The 25,623-nt window shown below is 35.1% G+C and overlaps 1 protein-coding gene across 1 annotated transcript in view; it reads left to right on the top strand.

Moving 5' to 3' along the window:
• LOC309792173 (uncharacterized protein C8orf34 homolog) overlaps positions 1 to 25,623 on the top strand; it is a gene marked incomplete at both ends in the record, with an annotated part of 320,311 nt that overhangs the window by 285,506 nt on the left and 9,182 nt on the right. The window contains 2 exon segments of the mRNA XM_082601544.1: positions 10,401 to 10,494; positions 24,300 to 24,363. Coding sequence (XP_082457670.1) covers positions 10,401 to 10,494; positions 24,300 to 24,363 — 158 coding nt within the window.

Genomic DNA, 25,623 nt, shown 5'->3' with positions numbered 1-25,623 from the left:
CATGCACAAAAAAAATAAGATATGATCATTGCTCTTATGGAGAGAATAATCTGTACCAAATTGGCATTCATTCATGTGATAAATGCTCATCAAGGATGTTATTCGTACAAGCCATTAAGCAAAGTGCTATCTTGACAATAAAAATGTCTGGCAGATTTTTGTTGCAAAACCATTTAGACTCCTGGTTTTATTTTGGAGATATCCAAGGGTGCTCTGTGTCTCAGGATGTGTCTTTGGGCTGTCTGCAAACTGTATTTGGGAACTCTCAGATAAGCCAGTGGACAGACTCCATAAAACTTGGTCTGAAGCCAAACCGTAATGGTCACTGAATTAGCCATCTGAATCTGTTTCAGGTGAAGGAAACTGGAAAACAGTTTGACGGTGATATCATAGAAGTAGCAAATATTTGGTTTCACTATTGCTTCTCAGCAAGACAGAATCTGTTTCTCTAAATATTTTATTCTTTCATGCATGAATCCATTAAAAGACCATTTTGAGTGGCCTACTGAATGTAGTAGGTAGTCCATACATTTATTCAAAACACTGTACCCATACTTAAACTCACACTTGCTTTCAAATATCACTTGGAGAGGAAAATCAGAGTGCATAGCACCCCTTTAAGTCTCAAATCTCTGGTTTGCAGGCTTGTTTGGAGATGGTTGAAGTTTTACCAAAAGCACAATGGAGAAAGGGTAACAAAAGGAAAGAAAGGAAATAACTATGTAGATGGTCTCAGTTCAGATTAGAAAATCAAAATATATGGGGCAAAAAATTGAAGGGTTGGTGCACCAATTTTAAATTTCAATGTAATGGATTTGATGCAGAAATTGAGAAAAATACAGTCAAGAAATTAATGTTGCCCAAGGAGAGAAAGATACTATTTTCAATATGTACACCAATAGAACCTCCCTTTAGGATTCTGTAGTTGCCCAAGCCCTTGGCTAGCATTCCTCATTAGGGACTAGAGGTGGTAGGTCACCTCCACAAAAAGGGTACCTAATGCCTTTTGTCGTGTGTCCTGTATGGGTCTAGTACTTTGGAAGAAGAGGTGCTGGTACAGGGTATGGGCTGCATACGTGATAGAACTTTAAAAATGAGTCATTCTAATTTGGATTCTTATCCAAGGAAAAGATCCTTATTTTCTCCATCATTATACATGTGCAATCTAAACGTGCATGTTGTAAGCAATTGTAAATACTTAATGTGACAAGGTTGGGCATTTGTGCCTTTTCACTAGAAGTGCTGGCAGGGCATCCCTCCTCAGTGTGGTCCTCTGACTAGGTAAGAAATGGGGGCTTGTAAGAAATGCCAAACCTCAGCACTCACACCAGATCCAAAGAATCAAAATTTGCATTTCTAACAAAATCCCTGTGTTATTCATAAACACCCTAAAGTCTGAGAAGCTCTACCCTGAAGTGTTCTTTCCAGTGCTATTTCTAGAAAGTAACTGCATTCTTCATGGAAAATCCCCAATTTTATAAATATAACATGGGTAAAAGGGAAATTCTTATTAATAAATTTATGAGTTTTATTTATTCATTTACTCTCAAAAATAATATTTTTGGTTGATTGGGGTATGTAATCTCTCTAGCTTCTGAGATTCATTACTGACTTTCAGTTTGAATTTACGACTATGTGTGAGCTGCCCAAGGTAAGCCTTTCCTTTCTAGGGGTTCAGTATCACATAGTATTTTTTTTTTCTAATATTGATTGATATTTAGATTTTAGCTCTTTTTAAAAGCAGTAAACAATCATCCTTTACAAAAAAACTAAGCATGATCTTAATTAATGAACTATTAATTTACCAATAGTTGGTTTCTTTTTGCAGACATTAATGCATTTGGTCTTTAGGAAATATGTGTTCTAACTCTTCTCCACTGGCAGTCCAAATATGTTAAGAATGTGAGCCATAAAAGGATAGTTTTATTTTTTCTCACTTATACTCTTATTTCACTTTTGCCCTCTTTTTTCTTGTTAATAGAGTCAGCAAACAATGGGGAACAGTATTTATAAATGTTAGATGCATTGAAGTTAAAAGTGATCTAGCAAACATTTGCTTTTATTTAGTACACACGAAAACTCACATAAACCATAGAGTTTACATTTTTATTATATTTAACATTTCTTGCTAAAGTTTGAACAGCTCTTTGCACATCAAAGTCCCTGTTTTTTTTTAATTTAGTCTTATAATTAGATAGAATCATAACCACATGATGTTAGGCAATTCTGTTTAGACCTAAGTCAAAACTAAGGAGATGATATGGTCTCCTCAAAAAGTAAAGCTAAAATGAAATTTCTATTTATTTTTTCTATATATTTAATGTATTACTTTTTTCAGATAGGATTTGTATTTTTGACCAAATAAAAATGAGATATTTTATAATAGTTTATTTCTGTTAATCCTCAAAATGATTCTAACAATTTTTTTAAAATTACGTGTTCTTTACATGTAAGGCACTTGCTAACTCAAGATAGGAATAAAAATTTCACATCGCAAAAATTTTAGCTGTTAGAATTATAATATTAATATTCACTCAAAAAATATATATAATTGAAAACAGCTTATCAAAATCAAGTACTTGCAAAGCTTAGTATACATTTTATAGAGAAGCTAATCCATTTAAACTATCACATTTCCCAAAGGAATAACTGGAGAAGTAGCATAGTATACTGGTTAAAAATCCACTAATTAATAGAGAAATGTATTAATTTGCATATGTAGTCAACAAGGAAGTATTGTCAATTTAAATGATTGAGGAACTATAATGAGCTAAAGACAAGTTAATGACTTTCAAAACTTTTTCAAGAGCAGTTTAGAGCCATTTCTCACAACTTCAGGAAGTTAGCTGAAGGCCAAGGCAACACAGAGAGGAGTGTGAACTAACTCAAGGTGTCAAGCAGCAGCTTCACAATCTCTGAGGGTGTCAGACAGGAAAAGAAGCACATTGAGCAGGCAGGCCTTTGCAAATCTGTTGAGGCTGATTTTGCCAGCTGTACCATCTGAACTGGAAAGGGGATCAATTCTATGTAACAAAATATCTTAGAATCATTCTTCATGCCAGTTTTGGCCTGTCTTTTCCTCCTGTGGTATATTCTGTCATTGTTAGTGTAATGAAGTTCCAACTATACTTTTGAAAGAGAGCGCATGACATTATTCTCCTATAAAAAGAAGAGATCATTTGCTTTTTATCACGCACAGGGATTTACTTGTTGAAAGTGGAAATAACTATTATTCAGCATTATAGTTTTACTCCACTTAGGAAACTAGAAAACAAGGGTTTTAGCAGGGAAACCCTACTTTGTCACCGATATTCATTAAGAATTCATACGTGTTGTTAAAGGATAGCAATTTGTAAAAAACTTATCATGATGGCTTTCATACAGATGTAAAATGAACACATGTCAAGGTTTGTTTAAGTCATTAATGAATGAGGAAACCAGTAAGATGTTATAGCCAGTTCAAAGGAGAATTCTAACCCTCCCATGTGTAGTCAAATAAAGAATACTGAAATGAAGTTATAAACAGATGTAAAAAATGGCCAAACTGATCAATATCCATAGGTTAATAACCAATTACATTAAAATAGATGCAATTTGCATTTATATGGACAAGAATTATGTGCACTACTATACATTTCTATAAATTACAAAGTTGTAAAATAGCTCAAAGTCAGTGAAAGACTCGAAGCCTTTATAAAATCAGATAAACAGGGCTTCCCTGGTGGCGCAGTGGTTGAGAGTCCACCTGCCGATGCAGGGGACGCGGGTTCGTGCCCCGGTCCGGGAGGATCCCACATGCCGCGGAGTGGCTGGGCCGATAAGCCGTGGCCGCTGAGCCTGCGCGTCCGGAGCCTGTGCTCCGCAACGGGAGAGGCCACAGCAGTGAGAGGCCCGCGTACCGCAAAAAAAAAAAAAAAAATCAGATAAACAAAAGGGCTTGCTAGAAAAATGACTTATTTTTCATTGACTACACCCAATAATCTTTTGCTAATTTCAAAGTCTTTTACAACTTCATCCTACAATTTCCTTGTATAGAAAAACCACAAAATGGAATGACTTAAGAAAGAAGAGGGTGTCATGAAAATAATCAATAAACAATCAATAAGAAAGACTAGAAAAGAGCTTTCTTTGAGCCAAACTGAGGACTAGCCCAGAAGACTCTGAGAAACTGCTTGGGGGCAGCAGAGTTTTCAGCACAGTTTTGTATCTTGTCAGAACAAAGAACCTTAAACAAGTCAGGGTTATATTCTTCAAAGTTTCAAACAAAAGAACAGTCCAGCAAGTACACAGCAAGTCAGCTTGGCCTTGACACCTGGGAAGGGAGTCTTATCGTCAAAGGAGGACCAGCATTGGCGTCCCAAGAAGAGACGCATTTAATCTTTATTTTTAACATGGACATTCTTTACTTTTGGTCAATGCATCCTTTTCTCTAAGAATTAAAGCAGATGTACAATGTATGTTTAATAGGCCACAAAGAGGCTATTTTAGTTAGCATAAAATTCAAGTTAACTCATGTATAAGCCAGAATGACTTTCCTATATCTCAATATGTGAAAATTTCTTTTATCAGAGGGCAATCCCAATGTGTAGTGTAATGTAGCAAATTTGTCAGGTAAAATTTTTTAGCAGCTTGTATTTAGTTTGTAATGTTTTCCACAATCTACCATATTTTTGTACTGATAACTTGGTTATTGCTCCCTTTCTTTTCTTTTCCCAGATCCTATTCGTTCCAACTTATATTTTCTCAAATGTATTACTTCCCTGTTCTTATGTTTTAATTGCCCTTTGATGATATGCAAAAGAAATAAGCTATAGAAGTATAATTCACTAAAAATTTACAGAGTTCAGCCCGATAATACTAGCCATTTCATTAACAAAGTTATTTCCAAACTTTATTAATTTAAAAATGTAAATTATATATAGAGAACTTTATTTTAACAGAAGTATAGGCTTAATTCTTTGTCAGTATTGCAGTCTATTAAATGTATGTAAAGTGGGCTGTAATTTTATTTCGCTTTATTTGCAACATGCTTCAGGGATACTTACTGTATATAGATCTCATGGCTATAGAAGGGAAATGAAAGTGATTAATCCTTTTTGAAAGATGGAAACTGATGATTGGTGTGTTGTTTTCATTCTTAACCAAAGGGAAAGAAATATTTAGTTGCCTCAGAGTTAAATTATCCAATGGTGAAAGTTTGAGCAAAGGAGCATTTTTTTTTCTCTAAATAACCTGAATAACCTATGGCCACACATGACATAAATCACTGATTGATTGCATTTAGAGAATCCAAAAATAAACTACCCACGTGGAATAACAATACTGCTAAAGTTTATAAAGCACTTACTCTGTTAGCAGATAAAATGATATGTTGATACAGGGCTAGAGACTGTTTTCCATATGATACATGTCACTATTTCCCACCACTCCTGGTCCCTGGACATTTACGTACTTATGGGGAAAGTGTTTTAGAAAAAGGATGAATGTCATTTCTTCTAAAAGCAATCCAAAGAACTTGCTCTTGGGAATATGAAACAGTTTGCACTGTGCTCATACAGAGTTTAATATTCCTGTAGAAAAATTTTTGAATAAGTTGGCAAAGAGGAACATGTCAACTCTTGTTTTTAAAAATGTTCACGATTTTAGCTTCTTGACCCCATCAAAAATAATTACAAGTAGTCTGATGGGCTGAACTTTGGACATACATAGTACTACCTGCTGGTATTGATGAAGCAAACAGGTGCATTATATTACTAACTGTATTCAAGGGAAAACCAAAGTAAAACATTCAAATGATCTATTAATAGCAATATTTGTACTATCTCTATGATTCTGATTCCAACATCTCAACATTTTAAATTTTTTCCCAAACTAGACATTTTGCTGAACTCATGTTTCATTTGTATTTTATATAATTTGCAATAAACAAAGAATCATTGCAATAAACAAAGAATAACTTGCCTTTTCAGTAGTAAAGCCATTAAGACCAGAAACCAATCAGTAGTATTACTTAATATTCTGAACTATTATGGGAAAAAGTAACACCATTGACTTCTTAGTCATATCTTTTCTTATGAAAACAGATTTTAGGATTTGGGCCAAAAAGCTAAATAATCAAAATACTTTTTCAATTAAAAACATTTTTTTCATAATCACTTTAAACTTTTTTCTGTTTTAAACAAAGAACTTTTGCCATTCGATTTTACCTTATAAAACCAAAAAGATCATTTTTTCATATTTCTTCTTTAAACACCAGAGACTCCATGTTCTATTTTTGAAAAACTGCAGGAATGTGATATCCCTCTCTGTTACATGAAAATTTTTAAAATTTTACTTCTGCTGTTCTTTATACTGTTATGGAATTTTAAAGCTAAGATTTTTCACGTTTCTGCTGCTTCTGTAGTATAGCCCTACAAGACCAAATCCAATACTTGATAAATTTGAAAAAAAAAAAGTTAAATCCTAAAACTAAACACTGATTTATACCTAAATTGTATATTCCAAGATGGAATATCTTTAACGTTTGCTGACTTTTCCTACAATAGTTCATTTAGTTCCTCTCACATTCTACTGACAGTCTAAAGGAATCTAGATATAGAAATTTACTAATTGTAAAGTCCTAGAGATGATCTAATCCAGCACCTTCACCCGCTTCATTCTATCTCAAGAGGAGAACTGACATGCCCTAGATTAACCGGGATAAAAAGCTGTGATTCCTGACCCCTGGGGCAAGGATTTTTCATTGCAAAGACCATCTGTCATTTGGTAGGAATTTAAATTTTAATCCGATTAACAGACTATTTTCAAGAGCTGCTGATGCTAAAAGAGTTTTTAATGAATCTCATTAATTTTTTTTATTATTTCAATTTTTTAAATAAACTTTTTTATGTTAGAACAGTTTTAGATTTACAGAATTATTGTGAAGGTAATACAGAGCGTTCCTATTACCTCCCCTGTAGTTTCAACTATTATTATTGCTTTACATTAGTATGGTACATTTGTCACAATTAATGAATATTAATACATTATTAGTTACTAAATCCATGCTTCATTCAAGTTTGTTGTCCCAAGATGCCACCTAAAATGTCACATTACATTTCTTTTTTTTTAATTAAATTTTTATTGAAGTTTAGTTGCTTTACAATGTCACATTATGTTTCATACTTACATCTCCTTAGGCTATTCTGGGTTGTGACCATTCCTCGGACTTTCCGTATGTTTGATGACTATATGTATTTCCTTGTGTTTGAAGAGTACTGGTCACATATTTTGTTGATTGTCCCTCAATTGAGGTTTGTATAATATTTTTCTCATGGTTGGACTTGGATAATGTGTTTTGAGGAGGAATACCATAGAGATAAAATTCCATTTTTATCCCATCCTATCAAGGTTACATACTATCAATAGGAATTATTGCTGTTGATGTTGATCTTAATCACCTGGTTTCAGGTAGTATTTGTCAGTTTTCTCCACTGTAAATTTTCTCTTTTTGCTTTCTCTTTCCATATTGTACTCTTTGGAAGAAAGTCACTATACACAGCCCACACTAAAGATGTGGGAAGTTATTTTCTGCTTCCTTAAATATCTACATAAATTATTTGAAATCCTTCTGCATGGCATACTTGTCTATTCTCACCCACTTGTTGATTTAGTCAATCATTTATTTTCATCAGAATGGATTGATAGACATTTGTTTTGTATGTTGGGTAGTAACCCAATGCTACTTTATTCCGTTGCTTAAATTGTTCTAGCTTTGGCCACAGAGAGATTTTTTAGTTGGCTCCTTTAGCCCTTTGATATACCACATCATTGTGTGTGTGTGTGTGTGTGTGTGTATGTGTATGTGTGTTAGCACTTTTTTTGCTTTCTGGCACAAGATGCTCCAGGCTTATCTTGTATATTTCTTGCCTTGGCCTAAGAGTCAGTCCTTTGTCCAAGAGTCCTGATTCTTTCATTGAAAAGGGTATTAGAAACCAAGATCTGGGTGGTTGTTGTTTTCATTGCTATTGGGGTGTCATTGTGTCTAAATCCTCTAAGCTGCCATAGCAGCAAGATATATGTGTGATTAGTAACCATAAATATATATATATATATATATATACACACACATATTTATATGTGTAGCCATCTGTATGTATAGTAAGCTAAACATGAGTTCACACTGACGTCTCCAACTCTAATTATACATGGAACATTCTATCCTTGCTTATCTGTAAACTCCTGCTCCAAGAGTGAAAAACTTGGCTTCCAACATCTGCCATCCATTTATTTTGTTCAATTCCAGAATATATATACACACACACACACACACACACACACACACACACACACACATATATATATTCAGAATTTTTAACCTATAAACCTGTAACTTCATCCACTATAATGCAGTGCTTATGTACATTTGCTTTTGCTTCTGATCTTACAGACTCCATGCATTTTCAGAGTTACTTAGGTCAGCACCTTATTCCCCCACCCACTTCAGTGAGGTTCTTTTACATCTGTAATTCATTTAGATTCTTTTTTTTAGTATTTTGCCTTCCATCCTGGGATATCCCACCTTCCTAATTGATTTTTTCATTTGCATACATTAAGGTTTACTCTGTGGCATGAAGTTCTACAGGTTTTGACAAGTGCTTAATGTCTTGTATTTACCATTATTACATCACACAGAATGTATCACTTCCCTAAAAGATCCCCTGTGCTTCACCTATTCAACTCCTTAATCCCCTTTGTAACTCCTGGAAAACTCTACCTTTTTGAAACTCTAGATTGGGACTAAACATATCCAGAGGTAACCATCACAGTCAAGGGATAGCTAATATGTTGTTTCTCTTATACAGCACTTATTTTAAACAAAGTGGACATTTAATGTTTGGTGTATCATGTTTCTTAGAGATCGGGATCGTGAGCCTTTATTTCTATCTTGTTAGTATTTTTCTGAACAAAATAAAGCAAAATATCTCAATTTGGAGGAAAAGATCTTTCTTTCAAAGAGGGGGAAGATGATGAATGAATTGAGAGGTCAAAAGAGTAAATGGATTGATTTTATGTTTTTAATTTTCAAAGTTATGTTTGAAAAGATTTTATTGAGTGATGACTCAATAAATTTAAAATTGTTACTTATATTTTATTGTCAAAGGGACCCATCCTTCCTTCCTCCTTCCTTTCTACCCTTCATCCTCTCCTTTTTTTCTCTTTCTTACTTCCTCATACACAAATGTTTACTGTGTACCTGTTAGTGAGTACCTATTTTTCCCCAGACATTATAATGGATACTGGAAATTAATAGGTAAAAAAAGTTATCCATGGCATAAAAGACTTTCCTCATTTTTTTGAGGCCAGAAGATATGAAAGGACAATTACTATATAGTATTTGTTATATTGATACAATAGGCACACAAAAGAGTAAATCTGCCTTGGAGCATCAGGGAAGGCAACAGAGATGATACCTGAGCATTGGGAAGAGTGTTAATGTCTGAGACAGATAAATATACTGCATTCTAGGCAGGAAGTATAACATATGAAAACATCTAGGTAGATTAGAGAGAGTGACAAAATTAAGGTGCTACCAGTTAATTAAGCTGGAGTGGAAGTGTCAGTTGAGGTGGGATGGAGATGAAAGTGGTGGTAGATCAGAGGCTAGACAAGTATAGCTCATGGAGGGCCTTGAGTTGAGATTTTGTGCTGGAAATAATGAGAAGACTACTCAAGGGTTTATGAACAAGGTAATGAATACATCATGTGACATTTTAAAAAGCTCTACTTGGCAAGGAACTGGTGGAGAGAATTAGAGAGGGTATGAATCTTAATCCTAGAAAACTTTGTAGATGATTATAACTACAGTCAGGGTGGGAGATGATTAGAGTCCGCTTTAGGGCAATGACAGAGGCATGGAACAGCAAGGAAGTATTTGAGAAATATATTAATAAAAATAGGAAGTAATATGAGGAAGGAGGCAATGAAGTAATACTGAAGGGTAAAGTTGAGAATGTTCTCTAAATCCTACTAATCTTTAATCTCATTTAAGGGAATTGGAACCTTGATGGCAAACAGGCACATTTTGTGCAATTTTATATTGAATATTTTATCATTATATTTCCAAGAATGAGTGCTAAGAATTCCATAAAAATATTAATTCAGGAAGGAACATAGTCTAGATATTTCTTCTTATTAAGACATTAAATCTTATTTAAAGGAGAATGTAAAAAAAATGAGTTCAGAGTTTTTGGCATGTCCATGAAATGAAAATGAATTTAAGCTTAAAATTCTTCTCTGTTGTGAGGAAATTCTTGTTATGGTTTTTTGACATGTAATTCATAGAAACTGAAGTGTTCACCCATATTGGTATTCACAGTATCATTCTAGAGTTTAATCCAAATAAACTTTTTCTTTGGCAGGATGACTCTTTAAAGCAATTGCAGGTGGTTCATCAACCATGGATCCTGCCAAGTGACACGGAAAGTGAAGGAGTGGAAGCAGAACAAGAGAAACGTGAGTAGACACTGCTATTTATTGACAAATTGCTTTTAACCAAAGGACATCCATGATGATGGTATATGCCTTTCCTAGTATCAAACGACGTCTGCAAAAAATTCAGACTTATTTAGGGAGAACATATAAAGATAAGCTATATTTTCGGTCTAAACATCTTGATTCACTGATCTCTTAATTGTGGTGCAGAGGCCCATGAACTTAACTTTCTGAAAAGCAGTGTAGTATGTTAAAAGAAGGAATTATTATTTCTGAAGACCAACATAAAATATACATTTGGAATGTGAATCGTCTACTAATGCTGTAGATTTATATCATATAAATCTATATTTATATCATATATCATATCATATATACAGTGATAACTTGTGATTATTAAAAAGTTTCAAAGTATGTTAGGATTGGCTCGTTATATTTGAAATTATCATTATCGGTTATATGGATAAATTTATGTATGTAGAACTGTTCTAAATTCACAAAACAAATTAATTTTATAATAGTAGTTAAGACAAAGAGAATATACAGCTCCTGATTTAAGTCACTGGATTATAATCATAACAAGAATGAATTACTATAATTTGTCATGACTCAGTGCATGCTCTCCAGGGGTTATTGACATTGTCAGACAGATGGGTTCAGCATGAAGATGAGAAGTTAGTGTCTGGACCATAGAGGAAAAACATCAATTTTTAAAATAATAAGATATCAGATTCTTACTTTTTTTTCTTTACCAGTGGTAGCCTGCAGAGACAAATAAAAATTGTAAGTAGTAATGTAGCACTCATGATAATTGGAGTGAAGCAATTAATTAACTATTCCCCTGAGCTCTAGTTATCAGAGACACCTGATATATTACACACGTAGCATCATGATTCTGTATCCAGGGAGATCCGGGAAATTACTTTTCCAGGTTAAAAGGCATTTATAAAGATCCTTATCCCACTTCCGTAACTGCAGGCTTATGTGGCCAGAAGGAACACAGCCAGGAGAGGGACCTAAGAGGCAGTGCTCAGGTGAGAGGAGGAGACAGCCCCAGTGTCACTCAGCTGACACATTCTAAATGCAATGAATAACATAGTGACATTGTACAGATTCTAATGGAGGGAAACACCTTCTATAGAAAACAACTGATGAAGACTCAGAAAGTAGACTGTGCTTCAAGCATGTACTATAGAGTAGTTTGGAAGATCTTTAATGCAAGTGATCCTAAGTAAAATAGTCTAGAAAAGGAGCAGCATAGGATACAAAGAAGAGCATCCCCTAAATCTGAAAGAATTACTAGTGGCCCGGAACTTTTATGAAAACAAACGCAAGCACATTTATACCTCCTACTCCCTACACATTTAAACATACATAAGCTCTCATTCTAGAGTTTAGATTTAATAAGTTTCATCAAATTCTTTTGACGTCTTCATAAATTTTGCATTAAATAAATCCTTCAAGCGAATGTGTGTGTATATGTGTGTGCATGCGTGCACGCATGTGTGTATTGTATAAAGACAATATATATAATTGGGCTAGCTGTACTCTCTCCGATTCAACATCCAGGTGCCCAAAGTGGGCACGATCAGGTAAGCAACACCCTTACAGGATGCGCAGTGTATTAATTCTATGAATGTGCTATAACTTTTAATGAACTAAAAACTAAAATCAAGAAAATAATCAAGCAGAAGTATATTTAATCCAAGTCCAAATTCAGACTTACTTACTTTTTCTGAAATCCATATGTCTCCATCAGTATTAAGTCTGGAAAACAGCTTACTAATGCAAAGGAGATTGAAAACCCCCAGAACTTTCTTCAACCCTTATCCTCTAATCATATTGCCTTTCTGCCATATACTTTCACAAGATTTTGTTGATAAGTTGTAATCATCTTCTCTTCTATTAGGGTGCAAATTCTTTGAGGGAAGGAATCTGTTTTCTTCATCTTATTTAGCTACATAATAAGACCTCAATAAATACCTGAAAATTTAATGGATGAATGAATGTGTAGGCTTCTTGGGTACTTTCTAACTTGTTTATCAGGACAGTTATAAATATGAAACAAATAAAGTGAAAAATAATTGTGACTGAATGATTGTCATGAAAATTATGTATAGTTTTTTTAAAATGTTAATATTGGATTTATAGCTTAGCCATAGATTTTGCCATATGGTCTATCAGTCACTCTAAAGAAGGTCATTCTTAACCTCTCCTAACCATAGACCTAGAACCAAAAATATTTGATTTCAGTAATGTCATACTTGGAGGTGACCCTTGACAATGGTAAATTGTTTGAAATAAAATCAGTGTTTAAAAATAATTAGGTGGTGATAGGAGCCATCAGGAAATGGAATGCTGGCTAGCAGTGCAGCCAAACTCATAGTACAGAGATGCAAATACTTTCCAAAAGCGGCATCCAACATTCAAGTACTAGAACAAGTATAAGATGGAGCCACTGAGATTCTGATACTTGTATTCAATGTATGAGTTTTGTGGAACAGCTGGCAGGATATGTATAGATCATCTACCTCTTTATTTTCTCAGTGAAAGAAAATAAATGACGTAAGTCTATGTGAACCCAGCATCTGATTTATAGTCTAGAGGCTCATATATTAGAAATTTATGAGTGAGGCAAAGGACAAGATTCATCATTCCAATGGTAACACCTGTTTCTTGACTCAGCTTTCTATAAATTACATGTAGGTAATTTTTTGGAATTTTCAGATTTCTCCTGAGACAAAATTATCGTGGTGGAAGGTTTCCAAATAATGTTAGGGTATTTGTAGTTGTGCATATTTCTTATTGCTTCATTTTAAAATAAGACTTAGTACAAGTAAGCTTTATAAAAGCACCACTTAGGAAAAGATGTCTTGAATAATTCAATGGGAAGCTTTAAACACTTTTATTATAAACAAGATAAACAGAACCCTTAAATAGACTTTTTATCTACTCTGATTCTAGAATAAAAGTCTACATCACAAATTTCAAAAACTCATGTCAGGAGTGTGTTTGTTTTTAATCTCTCAGATTACTATCTGAAGTCACTAAATAACTCAAATTACAGATATTTGGATCTACTGGGGTTCTTCATATTCATGGACTCCATTTCAAACCTAGTGAATCAGAATCTCTGTGCATGGGACTCTAAATTCTGCATTTCTAATAAACTCCTCAGTTGATCTTTGCTTATTCTACAGATTGAGAAATATTGGAATGAAAAGTCCAATGAATCAGAGGGTTGTGTTTTCAGAATTGTCTCTATAGGGTTGTTAAACTTTGGACTTTGTTTCTCTAAGCTGCTTTTCCACCTGTAAGTTAAGTTTGGATGTAAAATGTAAGGATGGAGAAGAAGAAAGGCTGAAATTTGAGGGAATAAACATGGAGTAAAATTGAGGGTCAAGTCCTTTAGTCTGTGAGTTCAACATCTCCAAAGGCACAGTCATTAAACAGCTACAGTCTAGCCAGCCAGCACCCTCTAACTACACTTTGGATTTTTAAACATGAATAAGCGAAGCAAAAACAAGCAAACAAATGAAAAACCAAACAAACAAAACAGCAGAGATGCCCAAAATAAAGAAACAAGAGCCAGAGTAAGTGGGAGCTAATGCTGTGGTGACTCATTGAGACCTAAGATTTGGATGTAGGTCTTAGGCCGTGGGGTCTGAAGTCTTACTGTATATAAAAACTGCTGATTTGGCCTTGGGTCTGCTTAAGGCAGGGGAGCTTGTATGATGATGTTGTATAAAGCCTGATACCTGGAAAAGCTGCCTCCGGTATGAAAAGGAAAACAAAATACCTGTCCTTTCCAGCTGTGGAAAACAACAAGGAAGTTTACTATCTGTTCTAAGGTTTGGATGAAAAATATAAATGTATTCATCAGAAATCAAATTCTCAGGTTTGTACTTTGATGGTTGGGTCCCAACTTAAACTACCTATATTATTAGGAACAAAAAATTATAGTAAAAATTGGTCAGCCTCATTAAATATATTTTGAATTAACAGAAGTTAATATTAAAGGTGAAATTTGGCAACTTTGCTTGAGCACTTAGTACTAATTTTGATAGTAATATCATGTAATTTAGTAGGAGGTTATATTAAAATGTCCTTTCCTTCTGTATATATTTTTGTGTTAATGCTAATTTAGAATTTTCAAAGTTCATATTTATCTCTTACAAAAGCATGATACAAGATCTACATTAATTTTTTATTCTGTTAGAGAATTTAAAAACAATAAACTTTTTAGTTTAGAATAATTTAGAATTCCAGAAAACTTGCAAAAATAATACAGAGAATTTCCATACTCCCTTCACACAGTTTCCCTTATGGTTAACATGTCACATTACATTGGTAAATTTACAAAACTAATAAACCAATACTACTGTTAACTGACCCTCAGACTTTATTTACTCATGTTTCCTTAATCCCTGCTAGTCTGTAACTGTCTCTCAGTCTTTCCTTATTTTCCATGACCTTGAACCTTTTGAGGAATTGTATTCCTCAGGAATTTTGTAGAATGTCCCTCGATTGGGATTTGTCTAATAGTTTTCTCATGATTAGACTGTGGTTATGTATTTTGGGGGAAAAGACCAAGAAGGTGAAACACCCTCATCATTTAATATTGGAGGATATGTGCAATTAATGTAATGTTACCCTACATCACCAGGCTAAGGTAGAGTTTTCTGGCTTCTCCATTGTAAAGTTACTTTTAACCCGCCTTTTTATACAGTTCTTTGGAAGCAAGTCACTAATTCTTGCCTGCATTCAAGGAATATGTCATCCAGATGACTTCTGGCCTCTATAGTTTCTCTTAAGATGTTAGCCACTACCATTATTGAAGACCCTTTGTATATGATATGTTGTTTTCTCTCTGCTTTAAAGATTCTTTCTTGGTCTTTGTCTTTTGATAAAGTGACATGTAGGTGTGGATTTCATTGAGTTTATCCCACTGGGGTTTTTTGAGCTTCTTGGATATGTAGGTTAATGTTTTCATAAAATGTGTGAAGTTTTCAGCCATTATTTCCTCAAATATTCTTTCTGCCCCTTTTTTTCTTACCTCTCCTTTGGGGGCTCCAATTACATGTGTTGTATTTGGTATGCTTGCTGGTGTCCCACAGGGCCTCTGAGGAACTGTTCATTTTTCTTCTCTGTGTGTGAGTGTGTGTGTGTGTGTGTGTGTGTGTGTGTTCTTCAGGCTGGATTTGGATTGACCTATCTTAATCTCTTTGATTTTTTCTTATGCCAGCTCAAATCTGTTGGTGAGCCCCTCTAGGGAATTTTTCATTATAATTCCAGAATTTCTATTTTTTTCCTTTTATAATTTGTATCTCTTTGTCATAGTCTCCATTTGGTGAGAGCTTATTCTTATACTTTAATCTATTTTTACATGACTTCCTTTAGTTCTTTGGCTATATTTCTATTAGTTGATTAAAAGTCTTTGTCTAGAAATTCCATCATCTGGGCTTCCTCAGGGAGAATTTCTTTTGACTGCCTTCTTCCCCCCATTTATGGGCCATACTTTCATGTTTATTGTGATATCATGATTTATAAATCATGTCATTTTTTTGTTGTTGTTGAAAACTGTACATTTAATATAATATAATGTGGCCACTCTGGAGATTGGACCATCCCCACCCTCCAGGGTTTGTTGTTTCTGCTGTTTTTTCTTATTGTTCTTGCTACTTTTTGTTTACTAACTTTCCTAAACTAATTCTGTAAAGTCTATATAATTTGTTGTACACAGATACTGAAGTCTTTGCTCAGTAGCTTAGTTGTTAGCTAATGACTGGACAAAGTATTAAGGCATGCCATGAGCACTCCAGAAGTTTACAACTCTGCTTAAACAGACCTTCTAAGTCAATCAGAGGTGAGAGGTAGATCCATATCGGGTCTTTCCTGAGCAGGTGCATAGCACTGCACATCTGTGTGGCATTTCTAAATCTACACGCCTGTGTCAGAGCTTTTGAAAGCCTCCTATGGACATATCACTTACTGTATTTAAAAAAAATATATTTTGGTAAGCCTTTTGTTTGCCTCAGGAAGCTGCTGTTTAAAACTATAGCCCCTGATTGTTTTTGACAAATGTTATATGGACAGGGTATCTCACTGAGTGAGCTCGAATTCAGGTCAAACAAACAAACAAACAAAAAACATTCAAGTGAGGCATTTCCAGGCAGCCTCCATATAGGTCAAATAGTGACAACTCTCTAGATATTTGGGGAAACTCTAAACCTGTTCTACCCCCTCTAGTGGATCATAGGCTGTTTGTTTCATAGCTACCATCATTGTGAGGATGCTGATTTTCAAGGCTCCCACAGAGCAGGAGAGAAGGATATTAATACTGGGTAAAATAAAACCCTACATAGTCATTGTTTCTATTGAGATTCAACTGCTTTTCTTTAATAAATGTTCTATGGATTGTTGCAAGCCTTCGATAAATTTCCAGAGTTCTGAAAAAGTTGATTTTAGTGATTCTTGCTCATGTTGTATTCTCATTGCATTTATAGAGGAGCACATTTTTTGAGATCTCTATACCTGCATTCCAGAAGTGCTTCTCCTCCCCTATTTTTCTTGATTTTATCAGCCTAGTTTTCTCTTTGTTTGAGGAACGGGAGTATGTTATCTTCATAATAGGTTACAAAATTGGACACTATTGGCTTCTTAAAGTCCTGTCTCATGAGAAGCTATTAAAAACAAATTTGTGGTAAAATAAGTTTTAAGAAATTCTACATATCACTGTATTTGAGAGGCTCTCAATTGTAAGACATACCGTTGACATCCCTTTTCAAGAGGAGCAAGGCAGCTCTATAATTTTAAGTGAACAGATCAAGTGTAATCAGCAACCTGGCTTCAAATGGGGGAAAATATTGTTCATTGTTGACTTGAAAAAACACTATAGAGTCTCATCTAAAATATTTACATAGTAAAGTCACTGGGTAGCCCGACAGCAACAAGATCTGCTTGATTGGGTTTATCCCAGGTATTTTTTTTCATATTTACTTAAGTCCTTTTTGCAGAATGCCCATTAATGCCTATTTTCTAGAATGCCTATAATTTGCAGAATGCCTATTAACTGCTGGAAGAACAAGTATTCTGGGATTTTAGGAAGTGCTAAACTAATCTAACCCTCTCAACCTTAACTCTTTCAATTTAGTGAAGAAGAAATGGATGCTCTAAGAGATTGTGGGCTTGCCATGTCACCCAGTTAGTAGCAGAGGCGGGAGTAGAACCAAGAGCTCTTCTTTGGATCCAGTGATGTTTACCTCCATTGCCTCATCTTTCACTAATACCTCCCTTCATTTCCCTTTCCAGGGTGTGACGCAGTTTATGCTGTGACTCTTGAGAACCAAAGTGCTTAGAGCAGAGTGGGGCGGTGGGATTCTGCTGTCCACCAAGGATTTGGCCAGGCTTTTCACCTTGAAGAAAAACCTTTGTTCTCCTTAACCAAACATCAGGTCATTTCTTTCCAGGCAGTCTCCCAAGATTTGTATGTGCACAGTGCTTGAGGCAGTGGTGTGAGGGTACCACAGATGATTATTTACCAGTCCCAAGATAAGGACTAACACCCTATCAAGTGAAGTAGAAGAACTGCATAGAGGAGCAGCGGACTGTAGATAGCAGAAAGACCAAAGTGAGTTAATAGACAATTATGTCAAAGTGTCAGGCTACATTATACTTGGAATTCCCAAGATTTTAATGGTATTAGGTTGTGGCATCAGAAATACAGACTAGAATGAAACATTTTTAGATTATTGCATTTTGTTTTCATAGAGTGAGAAAATATTAATATTATATTAATACTTATATTAATATAAACATATTGCCAGATACATAGTATATGCTTGGTAAATATTAGTTAATTCTAAGTTTTTACTTTTAGGCTAAGCATATATCATATGAAATGGTTGCTATCTATTTAAAAAAATTAATGACAATATTAATGTATCTTCTGTCCCACAATGACTTTTGTCTCTCACTTACTGTTAGGTTTCTATCTTCCATTACTGATGTTCTTTTTAATGAGGTTGTTCTTACTCCTGCATGGAATTTCTTCCCAGCACTTGCTAGGTTCTCACTTCAATTTACTAATGGACTCATTTTTTTTTATTGTGAACACACACTTAATATTCTCAGCGGGAGTCTAATTTCCTCTTTTTAAATGCTATGATGGAGTGGGAAAAAAACTAGGAGTCAGGAGATGCATTTAAGGTCCTATTTCTTCCCTGTGGTCCCCAGGCTAATAAATTGCAGAGAAAGGGCTGACGCTCAGGTGCATCTATAATTGTTCAATTCTCAGATTTTAACTCTCAGAGATACATTAACTACATGGGAAAAAAGGAGAATGCTCTCCGCCAAGGTTCTCTGCCAAATACTTTTTGCCTTTTACTTACTAACCAGGAATGATTTATCTTTTCACCTGTGAAGCTACAACTCATTTTTCTGTTTTTCTTAAGTATTCTATGTCTTTTACATTCAACTTGTTGCCTTTAATATGCCATGACATTGCAGAAGAGAGAAGGATTTTATAACCCTAATTTGGGGCAAAAAGAGTGACCACTCCCTTGGGTGGGCTCATGGGTGGTATGACTGTCTTATGCAATGCTCTTACATATTATCCCAGGCTGTAAGAGGTCATCTCATGTTTACTAATTGGGATACCTGCAGCCATATGATCTTTGATCACAACCTACCTTATTATTTCATTCTTCTTTTTCTTGCTACTTCAGACTTGTGCTTACTTTTCTCAAACTAAATTTTAAAAAACCAGTGAATGAACTATTCCTTCCAGAAGATGTTATATTTTCATTGTCTCTGCTAGGCTAAAAGTTTACTGGCATAATTTCTTAGGAGGTAGTGGAATATTTCTTATTAGGATCTGGCAAGAAATCCTAGCCTGAAAATAGACACTGTAGCTCAAGAAACTATTTGTGTAGGCATAATAAAGAAGGTATATGAAGATAGACTAGGAGTTCTAAGCTCAGAATTTCAAAAATGTGGCATAATAAATCTTTTTCACTGAGAATTAGCATGTATTCTAATATATATATAATTTAATAATCAATTGGGAAAATTGACACGTAGCCTAACATAAATAAAACTACAAAGTCTACTTGGGGGATATATTTAGAATTACAACATTCAGTTTCTCCTTAAAGCCTACTATGAGTAATTGACATTTTAAGGCCTATATAGAAACATATGTATCTCTAAAAAAGGAGAGAATGGAAGAGGACTGACATTTATTACATTTTTGTTGTTATGTGCTATGTAGTATCTCCTTTCATTCTTGTGACAACTTGATGTGTAGGTGGTGTTACTGATTTTACAAACTCAGATTTGTTAAAAACCTCTTCCCAAGGAGATACAATTAGTAAGTGCAATTTAATTCTAGCTTAATCCAAAGCCATATGTTCTACTCTGAAATGTCATTGCATTTCTAAAAGCTTAAAAAAGGAGGGAGGGGGAGGGAGTGTGTGTATATATAGTATCAAGAAAGGAATTATTTCACTGAGCACTGAAAGAATTTGTATCATAAAGAAAACACTATAAAACATGAAAATAAGAAAAAGTGACATATAAAGAAACAAGCAGTAATACATTTGGGTAGGAAATCTGCTTTTAATATAAACTTCAATTTGATTTACTTATCTTTACACTGTGCTCCAAATTATTATCTATAGGCAAAGTCGTCCAGAAAATTAAAGGCGGCATATATGATAAACATAAAAATTAAAATTTTGACAGAATAAAATAAATAACATTTAGTAATTACATTAAGCATGTTTTCAATCCCATAGTATGCTATTAAAAATAGAACAACTGTTCAAAGCATGCTGCCAGATTTCTTCAAAATGACTTGTTTTGAAATGTTGACTAAATATCCCGAAACTCTATATCAACTTTAGTATAATTAAACATTCTTCAGACCAAAAGCATAGCTTTTTTTATATTCATAAGCATAAATTATACATGACTCCCCTTCATATTAGTACATAAAGGTTTATCCATTTGTTAACATTTAAAATGATGTTCTGAAAGTTTCTGCTAGTCATATAAGGCTTTATAATTTATAAATTGCTTCCACATATTTAATTCCAAAAATTAAGCTGTTAGCGAAGATTTAGTCTTACTATTCTTATTTTACACTGTAAGTGTTCAATACATATTTATTAATAAATATTTATACATTCAGTATTTACTTAATAAATATTTACTAAATGAATGAATGAATTAATTAATTTAGTTCAAACTGGTTAAGTGACTCGAAGATTACTTGAGCAGCGGCCAAGCCTCAGTCTCCTCTCCTGATTATTCAGAGCCCATGATGTCTCTCAAACATAGACAAATGTGTATAATAAATGATTTATTAGTATACACAGCAAAACACGGTACCTTCAACGACGTTGAATATGCTGAGTGTGTTGTTCCTCTATAGTAACCATGGTTCCATCAGAGTTAAAATGAACATGGTGCCTTCACGCAGCATTTACATCAGTCCCCACACATGTATGTGTGATGCGCTGCCTCAGGCGATTTGTGTTGCCGTTTTTCACTGAATAAACCACTCAGGAAGAAAGAAAAGGGTTCTAATCTGTAAACAAAACTATTATCTTTATTAAGACATTATTTATCTAGACTTTATGGCTACTCTCTTGTTGCATGTTCTTTCCCCCACCAAAGCTGCTTCATTTCTTACATTCCCACAATTATGGGAAATAATGGGCTACCCCCTGTATGGGCAGTCCTGCTTCACTAAGGCTGGACACCTACGTCAATTGCCATACAAGAACGTTATGCCAAAGTTCAGTTCAGAAACTTGAGATCGGTTACTTCTGTCTCTAATTCCTGTTGTCCTTGGCTACTCTGCCTTGCCCCACCGCCCCTATCAAAATAAAATCTTCTCATGTATTTGTATTCTTAACCACTGTTGACATATTTCCCAGATCTTTCCACTGTGGCCTATGGAAAAGGAATTTGATTTGCAAACTGATCATTCTTCAGTGCTATTCAAAGAACACTCTCCATGCCTTTTTTGCCTTATTTGAAATGGTTCCTAGAAGACATTGCTTCCCTTTTAGCCTTCACCAGGGAAAGCTGCTCTTTTCAGTTGCCACGTGTCAAGCACCATGAGATAACATTAATATTCTACCTGAAATTCTCCTTCTTTTTAGGCTTATGTCATTTGTCCTGTTGTCCTGTGTCTTTCCTTGTCACTATAATCTCATCAGTCACTGCTGTTTTTTCATGTGGGGTGCTGACATTTGGTTCATCGGTTTCCTCTCTACCACACTCTTATCATTAGGAAATTTTAACTTTCATTTGCGTTATTTATCCAATGTCCTACCATTAAAATTCCTTGGCCCTCTCAAGTCTAGTGCTCTTCTAAGGAAGTGTAATTTTTTTTCTTATCAAATGTGAAGTAGCATCCTACTCTAAGACCTCAGATTACTATAATCTACAATCTACCGAAACCTTCTACTTTTCAGATTCTCTATTTCCCACTAAACCCACACTTCAGTCTTCCTTTGGTACCCAGACACTTCACTACTCCTTTTTCTTCAAGTATACCAGACCACAGCTGGCTTCATTCTTCAACCTAAAGTCCGTGCTACATAGAACAGTGATGTTCATCTCTTGGGAACTTGTAAGAAATACAGTTTCCTTGGCCCCATCCGACATCTACTCAGTCAGAAACTCTAATAGTGGACTCCAGCAATCTGTGCTTTTTCTTTTTGTTTTTCATAAATTTATTTATTTTTTGCTGTGTCGGGTCTTCCTTGCTGTGCACGGGCTTTCTCTAGTTATGACGAGCAGGCGCTATTCTTTGTTGTGGTGCACGGAGCTTCTCATTGCGGTGGCTTCTCTTGTTATGGAGCATGGGCTCTAGGTGCGTGGGCTTCAGTAGTTGTGGCTCATGGGCTCAGTAGCTGTGGCTTGCCGGCTTTAGAGTGCAGGCTCAGTAGTTGTGGCGCACGGGCTTAGTTGCTCCACGGCATGTGGGATCTTCCCGGACCACGGATCAAACCCGTGTCCCCTGCATTGGAAGGCAGATTCTTAACCACTGTGCCACCAGGGAAGTAACAATCTGTTTTAAAAGCCCTCAAGGTGATTCTGATACACTTAAAATTTAAGGGAACCACTAATATAGAGCATTAATTCAACTGCTCTCTTGCCAGAACCTCTAATATCTTTGGGTGGTAAAGGACATTCAAATGTGAATACATCATTATTTTATTCAAAGCCCCTCTATGTGTAAGATTTCTAAAATTTTACCAAGTTCTCCAACTTTATTCAGCATCTACTTTACATATAAAATCACCACCTTGAATCCAAATGTTTTTGTAGTTCTTATTCATCTAAATTTGAATTTTCTAAAACTGTCAAATACCAAATGCTTAATGATACTTGCAAAGGTGTTTCCCTTTATAACTCTCCTCTGTGGAGGATGCTGAGTGATGCTAACTTGCTCAAGGTCATGTGTATGAGAAGGGGTTGAGTCAGAATTTGAACTCAGGTCAATCTGAGTACAAAACCCATGCTTTTATATCTTGCTTCTAATTTTTGTGAAACAGCCATTGCATTGCCATGCCTCTTTACTCTAGCTGAAGCAGTATTTACCATTGTAGAATGTTTAAAAGTGAGTTATATAAAAATCGAATATCAAATAACTTTGATGAATATCAGGTAAAATAATTCTCTTTATTATAAGACTTCTAAGAGCCTTTAATATGCTGGTGTGTATTTTGATCCTCCAAAAGTCCGATGGTATATTGCTGTTGAAAAGTCTTTGATCAAGGAACCATTTGTTTGTGGATCATCTATATTAACAGCTTGCAGGACTAGTGTTCCAAGATCTGCTTTGGAAAACTTGGGCTTAATCTATTTCCTTTCTCTTCAAGAAATGTGAAGGTTTATCTCCCTTGATGCCCTTATTTCACTTTCTTTGATCTTCTGTTTTATTTCCCTGCTCTTTTTAACTAGAATACTCATGTCCCCTTGTCCTACTAGGCACTGCTCTTCTGCCTCAGGGATGCATTCAGAGGAATTACATTTAGTGTTTAATATTATGCACCAAGCATTAAAAATATAGGATAGGGGCTTCCCTGGTGGCGCAGTGGTTGAGAGTCCGCCTGCCGATGCAGGGGACACGGGTTCGTGCCCCGGTCCAGGAAGATCCCACATGCCGCAGAGCGGCTGGGCCCGTGAGCCATGGCCGCTGAGCCTGCGCATCCAGAGCCCGTGCTCCACAACGGGAGAGACCACAACAGTGAAAGGCCCGTGTACCGCAAAAAAAAAAAAAAAAAAAAATATATATATATATAGGGTATACATGTAAATATGCACTACTTCATGCAAATCTCATAATAATTTTGTGACAATTACGTTCAATTACTAATGTTATAGCATCACAATATGTGACATGTATATATCCAATCCTGAATATTCTGTGTTATGGTAGCAGTCTGTAGAGCATGACTTTCCTGCCAAACCCATGCTGGACGTAAAAACTATGACTGTGATTTAGATGGGATCTTCCTGCAATCCACGTATATATTCAAAATGCTATCTGGAGGGGCATTTTGCCCTAGTTTTTATTTAAGATCAGAAAAAGTTTAAATTGAAAATGACTGAATTATGAAATGAGAACATACACACTATTAAACAGTTAACTGGTGTGTCATTGCAGTCACTATATACTCTGAATGTAGTTTCGATATTAATTTCAGTTAATCCTCATTAGAAATTGGTCACACTGCAAGGGAATTGTGTGTAATGGACTTTTTTTCCCGGTCCAGCATATGACCTCTTTCTCTTTCATTGTGCAGGTTCTGCTGATCTTCTTCTTTGTGTTCCATGCTCTTCTTGTCCTGCACTGGTCTACTCTGGTATGTTTGCTCAGGGCACTTAATGTCAGTGTCAGGTAATGATGGGCACCACTTGCAACTACTTGAAGTTCAGATTTTTAAAAAATACATAGTCCTCGTGACCTATCATGAGAAAAAGATTTTCCTCCAACTGATCTGCATGATGTTTTCTCTTTGTTTTTGTGATTTTCATGGATCTCATGCTCCTCATCGAGTCTGTAGTCTCTGGTGCTGAGGAAGTGGGAGGAAGATTTCAAACCCCTTCTTCCTAGCAGGAAAATTACTTTTAGATACACGTGAGATGAGAACATATACCCCCCTTTGTGCAGACCATGGACTCTATGACACCATTAAATATATCTTAGAGATACAGCATCTCAAAACAATTTCACATCCGTGGACATGAGGTTACTCTATCGGCTGGATATATAAATATGAACAATTCTCAGTATCTTCTCTCAAGCATGTTACAGAGGGAAGTAAAGGGTCGAGTGTGCCCTTAGCACTCATAGAATCATACAATATCAAAATAAGAAAGAATTTGAGAACTATCTACTTCTCTTCCCATCTCACGCTCGTCTCTTCTCTGCAATATCCCCACCAAACAGTTCACTAGCTTCTGTATGGGCACCTTGAGTAATGCGAGTACGCCACCTCCTGTGTTCTGCTCTAGTTGCTCAGTGACCCAATCATTTTGTATTAAGAAATCACCTAAAGAAATAATTTCCTCAATGCTGTGTAGTTATCAGAATATTATTATGCTCATTGCATATGTTTTATAATAAAACTTGGAAACTGATTTATAATAAAACTTGGGAAATGCAAAAAATGGAAACAACCTAATGGCCAAAAAAGAGGATTGATTTTTAAAAATTACAGCAATCTTTATAATGGAATAATATGCATCTGTTATAATGAATAAGATATATACTAACTCGATATATACATAGATTTGTACTGATATTAACTAAATCCATCTATCTATATCGATATATACTTTGATGTGGAAACAGTTTTTACAATATTGTTACATAAAAAAGTGAGTCACAAGACAGTATACTAGATACAATTCTTTTTTTGTTATATATAATGCATAGACACATACACAATCATATACAGATGATTCTTGAACAATGTGGGTGTTAGGGCAATGATTCTCTACATAGTTGAAAATCCGCATATAACTTCACAGTCAACCCTCCGTATCTGAGGTTTCACATCTGTGGAGTCAATCAACTGTGGATTGTGTAATACTGTAGTGTGTATTTATGGGAAAAAATCTACA

The sequence above is a fragment of the Mesoplodon mirus genome (assembly GCF_964341445.2).
Source record: "Mesoplodon mirus genome assembly, chromosome: 16".
NCBI classification, from domain to species: domain Eukaryota; kingdom Metazoa; phylum Chordata; class Mammalia; order Artiodactyla; family Ziphiidae; genus Mesoplodon; species Mesoplodon mirus.
This window is presented reverse-complemented; position numbering and strand designations above follow the sequence as displayed.